Here is a 9202-nt window from a genome sequence, read left to right on the forward strand (position 1 = left end):
AGCAATCACTGAACTAAAATATAAACCATATGGGCAAACAATAAAGAACACATCTAACATCTGACTATAGGATATAGCTCTAGTAAAACTAGTGCTCATCAAAAAACCACCTCCGTAAACACATGCATGGTGTCAACTCCAAAATCAAACAACTGTTGCCTTATATTTTGTTCTTGGTTGGACAAAGGCTATGGAAGCAAATCCAAATGAAATAAAAAAACAGGCAGAAATAGGAGTCAGTGGCCTCAAAGGCGCATAACAAATTGACACGTATATGTTGCAGGGGATCTCTTCGAACACTAAAATAAAGAACGACAAAGAAGAAGGCAGGCATGTTGAAGCACACAGACTACAAGAGTGCCTCTTCCTACACATATGGTCAAACTTGCATTTTTCGCCCCCCCCCCCCCCAGATAAAGGAAGCACTTCTTTTCATCCGTGACGTAACTAGGTCTGGCGACACCCTATTATGTTCGCACCCCACCCCACCTCCCCCCCCTGCAAGTGACACTACTTTCTGACACTATTACTTTATGACAACTTTCCTATTCCCTGACCTCCCCTATTCCCTGACCTCCCATATTCCCTGACATCTCCCTTATTTAATTGCGCCATGTGTAATATATTACAGGCTTCTTAATAACGAAAAGAATCAGAGGCGTAGCCACCCATTCCCGCGTCCGGGGCGAACAATTATCGATTCTGCGACCACCCCATTTATATATTTATTTACATTGGCAAAAATGTCCCCCCTCCCCTCCCATTTGGAAAGACCTGGGTCGCTTTATACCAGCCACTTTCATGTAACGGTTTTTAGGTCGTTGTAGAAAATAGTTAAATCAGTCTGAAGAGCCACATAGCAGTTTATTACAATGTAGTAATATATCTCAGTTAGAGATTTTTTGTACTCAGTTTAGCGCCCTCTTAGGGGCGGTCGTAGCACCAACCCTTCCCCAGCTACGCCACTGAAATCATCTGCTCAAAATTAAAATCGTTGTGCCTATTTCAGAGGCACAATATGTTATCAGCAATCTAATTACCAAACAAAGTAAACACATTGAAAAACAAATCTCATTATTATAGGATTAAATTAAATAGAACGTCTTTCAATATGTGTACACCATCGTGTTCTAACGTTAATATAAATATGGGATAATTGAAAACCCATTTCAAAATAGCACACGACAAAAAAGATTCCTGAAAAAATGCACCCGACCAATAGGGCTCGTGTGTGTGTGTGTGAGTGTGTATAAGTGTACGTGTGTGAGAGAGAGAGAGTGTGTGTGCGCGCATGCGTATGTGTGCGTGTGTGAGTCGGTAAGCGCCACGTAAGCCTAAGACGAATGAGGCACGGCTGACTATTCCAGCCCCAAGACATATGCGATGCAGTCGTCTTAGTACCATACGACACGTCAAAAAACATGCGATACGATCGTCTTAGTACCGTATGACGCGCCATAAATATATGCGACATGGTCGCCTTAATACCATACGACGCATCATTTTGTGTAACGTGTGTATGTACGTTAGTTGACACATACATTGTTTGGAGCAGTAATTGACTCGAAACTTCATCCCCAACGGATTCTTCTTTACAAACAACTGTACAAAAATATTACATAGTTTGTTTTTATTACTTCTAGACTACACATTTTTTACAAGACGTTTTTTTTAAATATAATTTCACAACTACATTCATGTTTGGGTTGTAATCTATAGCCTGCTGTAATAATCAATTAAATATAAGACTCACAGGAACGATGTAACGCGGGGTAATAAAGGGTTAATTTGTTCGGTTGTTTCCCTTGTTTGTTGACGTGGCGAGCGGCCATGTTTTTTAGTTCAGCTTTGTATAGATAGATCGAGAGTATTGGCGTCTAGAAATTCTATAAGGGAGTCGCTAGGGTTGCCCGGGGATAAACTTTCAATTTGGCGTCCCCCCCTCGGGAGCAAATTTTCGATTTGCACCCCCCCCCCCCCTCAACTTTTCGATTTGCAACCCCCCCCCCCCCCCCAAACTTTCGATTTGCCCCCCCCCCACCCCCTCAAACTGCAAAAATGCAGCTAAAGTGACATTTTAATTTGTTTTTACAACCCATTTTGGCGCCCCCTAATGCCTCTGGGTTAGACTGAGCATAGCGTAGTAGATTATATAACTAAAGTAGTGCGGGCGTTATCACAAGAATTTAAAGTGGCCTATCTAGGGTAGGATGGGTGTATAAGGTAATTTATCAAAAAAATTGAATGGAGAATATAAACGTTAGTATTGAGGGTTAGTTTATGTAGGCAGTATTGTCACAAGGCGAGGGTGGGGCGTGAGCCGAGCCCGGTGATACCATCTGGGGGGAGGGGTGACAGCAAATCACGTGACACCAAAATTGAAAGATACTAATTTTAATGAGAAACTTGATTTAAAAATTTAGTTTTAAAAAGTTGTTTTAATGTATTTGCCTGATTGGGCACATTGTGGTACCATCAAGGATCGGGATGACACCACATTTGCCTATAATTTTATTACGTTGTTGGAGGGGGAGGGGCACCCGACCTAGTAACGCCACTCCATTCAGTGCTGGGATTAAATGTTAGTGACAGATATAGTCCAGGTTTATGGTTATGTTATGGATTAGGGATTAAGATTGTGCTGAGAGTTACTTTTCATGAGAAAATGTGTCGTTAAAGTTGAATGACCTACCTAGTCAAATTTGGGCAATGAGACAGGTGAATTACCTAACTGGTCAAATTTCGGCGGACAGACATATGAATGACCTACCTAGTCAAATTTTGGCGTACAGGCAGATGAATGACTTACATGGTCAAATTTTTGGCATAGAGACAGGTGAATGACCTACCTAGTCAAATTTTTCGGCGTACAAACAGGTGAATGACCTACCTAGTCAAATTTTGGCATAGAGACAGGTGAATGACCTACCTAGTCAAATTTTGGCGTACAGACAGGTGAATGACCTACCTAGTCAAATGTCGGCAATGAGACAGATGAATGACTTACACGGTCAAATTTTTGGCATAGAGACAGGTGAATGACCTACCTAGTCAAATTTTGGCGTACAGACAGGTGAATGACCTACCTAGTCAAATTTCGGCAATGAGACAGATGAATGACTTACATGGTCAAATTTTTGGCATAGAGACAGGTGAATGACCTACCTAGTCAAATTTCGGCAAAGAGACAGGTGAATGACCTACCTAGTCAAATTTCGGCAAAGAGACAGATGAATGACCTACCTTGTCAAATTTCGGCAATGAGACAGGTGAATGACCTACTTGTCAAATTTTGGCTTAGAGACAGATGACCTACTTGGTCAAATTTGGGCATTCAGACAGGTGAATGACTTACCTTGTCAAATTTTGGCATAGAGACAGGCTTGATGGTTACTTTAAAATCGAGCTTCGAGCTCTGATAGTTTTCTTCAAATTTTGCATTTACGAACCGTCCCGTGAAGAGCGACATGAAATGCATCAAGTTCCTGCTGTACTTCGTAGGTTCAGCTAAAACCACCAACAACAAAAATACACGAAATCAGTTTTAGATTTTTTAAAAAGTCGTGAATCAAAACATTTTAAACACGTCTACAATCATTAATCAATCCTGCTGTTTTATTTCTATGATCCCCCAAATACAATACCGACACTAACCCTAACTTTGACTCAATATTTTATTCTAACTCTGCTCCAAAATATATCTTGTTTTGTTCTTAAGTTTACCCTACCCACTACCCATTATCACCAAACCTATACATTTTTCATCCGGACATTTATAGGTTGTATATTATATATATATATATATATATATATATATATATATATATATATATATGTGTATATATGTATATATGTATATATATATATATATGTATATATATATATATATATATATATATATATATATATATATATATATATATATATATATATATATATATATACTATTAATATGGATTTAACTTTTCTGTTAAACCATTTCACATCTCCCCTAGCACCAGTAAGGAGGGGGGGACTCTAGTTTAAGAACCGTTGGATTATGCCATGCCGAACTAGAAAGAACTGTTCGCGAGAACAAAAAGAAAACCCTACATGTATTAACAATGACCGTGGCAGTTTTAAAATAAAATCTTATCTTACCATCGTTCTCGCTCTCGTTCTCGCTCTCGCTCTCTGCTGAAGTTTTTGTCAACAGCACGGCCACCAACAGAGTGAGAAAGATCAGTTTCTCTTTGATCAATAACTGTTTCGGTACCTGCATGGTTCGTCTTTATGTCGGACTAGAAACAACAGGGAAAACAAACAGCTATATGTTCATACAACTGCACAGGTAACTGTCTAGAAAAAAACCACGGCTGTCTAGACAAACCACGGATATCTAGACAAAACCACATCTAACGGTCCTGACAAAACCACGGTTGTCTAGACAAATCCATGGCTGTCTAGACAAAACCACATCTAACGGTCTTGACAAAACCACGGTTGTCTAGACAAAACCACAGCTGTCTAGACAAAACAACGGATGTCATACAAACCAATAATTGCCTAGACAAAATTTGAGATTGTCGTAAAAAACACAGCTAAACGTCTTGACAAAACCACAGATACCTGTCTCAACAAAACCACAGATACCTGTCTGAACAAAACCACAGCTGTCTAGACTAAACCACAGCTAACTGTGTACACCAAAGACCAGCTACGTGTCTAAGAGCCCTATCAGATTCATTAAAATATAAATTCTTTATAATCTGGCAACAGCTGAACATTCCATTATCTCCGGTTGATGTTCTTTTCAAATATATTTTGTCGTCTGCGTGAGTTCTGCCTTAGTTGTTGAATTCATGGGCGTTGCCATTGCAGGTCCTTGTGGGCCCAGTTACGACAGGGTTAATTAATTAGATTTCAGGGGAGTTAACCCTGAGGTGTTGTAGGTGTGAGAAGATTATATTTTTGTTTAGGAGCTTGACCAGGTCAAAATGGATACAGAAAAAAAAACTAGTCTAATTTGTTTTTATTTTATCATTATCACTGTTCGATAGCCCTCTGTCCTGCTGGGGTATGGGCCGCCAAACAAAGATCCCCAGAGTCCTCTATCCTGCTGGGGTATGGGCCGCCACGTAAAGATCTCCAGAGTCCACTGTCCTGCTGGGGTATGGGCCACCAACCAAAGATCTCCAGTCCTCTGTCCTGCTGGGGTATGGGCCGCCAAACAAAGATCCCCAGAGTCCTCTATCCTGCTGGGGTATGGGCCGCCACGTAAAGATCTCCAGAGTCCACTGTCCTGCTGGGGTATGGGCCGCCAACCAAAGATCTCCAGTCCTCTGTCCTGCTGGAGTATGGGGCGCCAACCAAAGATCTCCAGAGTCCTCTATCCTGCTGGGGTATGGGCCGCCAAACAAAGATCTCCAGAGTCCTCTGTCCTGCTGGGGTAGGGGCCGCCAACCAAAGATCTCCAGTCCTCTGTCCTGCTGGGGTATGGGCCGATAACCAAAGATCTCCAGAGTCCTCTGTCCTGCTGGGGTATGGGCCGCCAACCAAAGATCTCTAGAGTACTCTGTCCAGTGCCATCAACCTGACTCCAGATGAAACCCATCTTTGTTGTTTCAGCCTGGTCATCTCCAGGTGTTGTTTTTGTTTGTTTTGTCGACCTATTTTGCACTTTCGTTGAGCGCTCCACCTCAATGTCGCCTGGTGATATTGTTTGGCGGCCCTCGGCTCACTACACCAGATATGGAATTGCACAACCTTGTCAGGCCAGAGATAAGAATCTTCACCACAAATGTTAAGGCAGCTTTGCTTTATGTTTTGGAGACCTGGAAGGTTACCAACACAAATACAGACAGGCTACAGTCGTTCACAAACAGATATTTACGACAAGTAGCGTACGCAGGAGGGGGAGCAGGGGAGCGGCCGCTCCCCCTCTGGCCATTTTCAGCAAAGTGGCGCCTTTTTTTTTAACTTTTTAAACTCGAAGTTTTAAACAATATTTGTTAAAAAATATTTTTGGTCGGCACATCTATGTAAATCACAAGATTTATTTTGATGCAGCAATTAAGCATTATTGTACTAGTCTAGTAGTGTCTACGTTTACAACACGTATTAACAGCTGCATCAGTTTGTCATTCTAAAAATAACCATTACGATGCAATGCAATTTAAAAAAACCTCTACGGGTGGTACCAATTGACGAGAGGGACGTTAAGTTTAAGGCAACTGTATAATGTATTTGCTTAAGAATAATTGAATTAGAAAATATTATCCATACATCTTCACAAATAATTACTTTATATATACAGTTTGAATCGTGTAATTTATTTTTTGAAATTACAATACAGACACAAATACAACTGATGTGGCACCTCTATTTAAATTTACTTATGGGCAAACTGCGTACAGGTGGGGAAATTTTGACAAGGTCAACAACGTCATCACGATGAAGTAGTAATATTCTTACAGTTTGGGCGATAGTGATTACGATTACAAATTATATGAAACAGTTGCAACCCTTCTTCCCCCCCCCCCCCCATGCACCCCTCTGTAAAAAAAATATTGTCATAATACCACTGCTACATATTTAAATCTATTTCTGAATCAGTATATATGTGTAATTGAATATGTATGTTTAGAACAGTCATCTAAAAACTGACGCTATGTTCACTCTGAGTTGGTTATTCCACCCACCCACCCCCTACCCCCAACCCACACACACACACACACACACACCTCACCACCTCAATTATGCAGAGCGACATTAATGTCACACTTAGGTATACACTGGGTTGGATAATTGACCTAAAGTGACCGGACAGTGGTGAATGAAGTTGAACCCCCCCCCCCCCCCCCCCCAACCCACCCGAACTGATCTGTTAAGTACATTCGGGAAAACGCGTAACGATGTACCAAAGTACCATGCCGCCAGAATCATAGCTTATGAAACAGGTAAAACTCTGAGAATATTGTTTTTGCAATTACCATAAAAAGGTGTGTGATGAATACATTGATCTAGCCCATACCTGATCACTATGTTAAAAAATGATCTTTAAAGAACACATAAAGAAGTAGTTAATTAAACGATGTATGATCTGAACTAAAAGACCAATGGTTTAGGTAAATGTAAGCTCTTATTCCGAATGCTTTTCTATTACCAACTCTGATTTTTTAAAACTTTTATCATGCTGTAATACTTTAACATTTATGATGACGATATATTTAATTCTGATTGTAGACAAAAATATTTTGTAAACACGAATATTGTTAAACAATTTTATTACATTTTAAAGTAATTATTGATTTGTTTTGACATTTATAATTAAATATGTAGATATATACATATTTATATTAAGAGAGTGATTATTTCCCCTATTTCGCTTGTCTTAATTAATGTCCCAGGAATTATTATGTAAACATTTTTTTTACAAGAATACAAAACAGTTTGTTTTGCGTTTATTGTTTTTGGTTGTAGTGTATATACATATATATATATATATATATATATAAATATATATATATATATATATATATATATATATATATATATATATATATATATATATTAGATTAATACATTTTTTGTTTTTGTCGGCCTACATTGTGTGTTTTTTCTTATTTCTTCAAGTGCTACTTACAATTTATTTTACATCATAGCGAAGTAATGAATGACATACAGCTAATGATATGTATTATATATATATATATATATATATATATATATATATATATATATATATATATATATATAATACACGTATATAGAACGTGTTAAAAATTCGGCGCCTTTTTTTTTTGCTCATTTCGCTCCCCCTACAACGAAAACCTGGATACGCCTCTGTTTACAACACATCCCCAAGATAAGATGGCCAGACAAATATTTTGTCAAATAAAGAGCTGTGGCTAAACACAAAACAAAAACTATCATCGCCGACATGGGCATGTAGCCAGGGAACAAAACGCTCCTCAACAGCTGCTAGCAACCACAAGCCACCCCCCCCCCCTACACAGGGTCTTGTGATATCTAGTATTACTCTCGTAAAATCGTATTATAATGATATTGATTTGTGAACAGATTGTCTTTTAAATTACTTTGCTAAAATAATTTTTTTAATGAAATTGGATGCATATACACATTCAGATCTACTGATATATAAAAATATGTATATATATATATATATATATATATATATATATATATATATATATATATATATATATATATATATATATATATATATATATAAAATAAGCACTCACACATATACACACATATTTACTCATATATATATATATATATATATATATATATATATATATATATATATATATATATATATATATATATATATATATTTGTATATGCTTTGTGGATGTAGGACAAAAGGCCGACATCCAAAAGGCCGACAAGACAAAAGGCCGACACGGACAATCGGCCGACATCGACAAAGGCCGACATGGACAAAAGGCAGACAGCCAAAATGCCAACAGACCATAAGGCCCACAAACCATAAGGCCGACAAACCATAAGGCCGACAAGCATAAAAAATACTAATATCACAAAATATGTTTTACTGCATAGCTTCTGTCTTGACAACCATCGAAATAAGGCATGAAATAAGGTGAAACGTTCAACAGAAGAGACGATGCTAATTGCTGTCCTTATAAGGTGAACCATCGGATCCAAGCGACTGAAGATTACGGGAGTGTATTAAACACAAAGGATCAACACCTAAATATAGCGAAATGCGGTCACTACTGTCTTTTATAGCTCCTTCTATGTCAACGAGGTGAGACAACCATCAAAGAACCAAGTCAAACGCCGCCGGCATCATCGCCCACATGCAATACGGCGGAACGCCAAGAGACCATGCTAGTTGCTATCCATCTAAGAAACCGAATGAAGTAGAGCGATCACGTGCCTTTACTGGATTGCATGTTAAATTCTTGTCGGTCTTTTTTATGTCAGCCACTTAGCTGTCAGCCTTTTGTCTTGTCGGCCTTTTGTCTTGTCGGCCTTTTGTCTTGTCGGCCTTTTGTCCATGTCGGCCTTTTGTCCATGTCGGCCTTTTGTCTTGTCGGCCTTTTGTCCATGTCGGCCTGTTGTCCGTGTCAGCCTTTTGTCCATGTCGGCCTTTTGTCCGTGTCGGCTTTTTGTCCATGTCGGCCTGTTGTCCGTGTCGGCCTTTTGTTCATGTCGGCCTTTTGTTCATGTC

General features: G+C 38.9%; 1 protein-coding gene across 3 annotated transcripts in view; it reads right to left on the reverse strand.

Annotated features, from left to right (window-relative positions):
• LOC131930981 (uncharacterized) overlaps positions 1 to 4762 on the reverse strand; it is an 11756-nt gene extending 6994 nt beyond the window's left edge. The window contains exons 1-3 of one of the 3 annotated variants that reach the window (XM_059287653.1): positions 4609 to 4762; positions 4141 to 4268; positions 3356 to 3507 (exon numbers count right to left, since the gene is read on the reverse strand). In XM_059287653.1, the coding sequence (XP_059143636.1) occupies positions 3356 to 3507; positions 4141 to 4261 (273 nt within the window). In that variant the 5' untranslated portion in view covers positions 4262 to 4268; positions 4609 to 4762. Of the gene's footprint in view, positions 1 to 3355; positions 3508 to 4140; positions 4281 to 4608 lie in introns of all 3 variants that reach the window. The other 2 variants (XM_059287652.1, XM_059287651.1) reach the window with 2 other exon arrangements.
• Positions 4763 to 9202: the final 4440 nt, after the last annotated feature.

Source organism: Physella acuta, unplaced genomic scaffold (assembly GCF_028476545.2).
Source record: "Physella acuta isolate Inbredline_101_S28 unplaced genomic scaffold, ASM2847654v3 ptg001871l, whole genome shotgun sequence".
Taxonomy (NCBI): Eukaryota; Metazoa; Mollusca; class Gastropoda; family Physidae; genus Physella; species Physella acuta.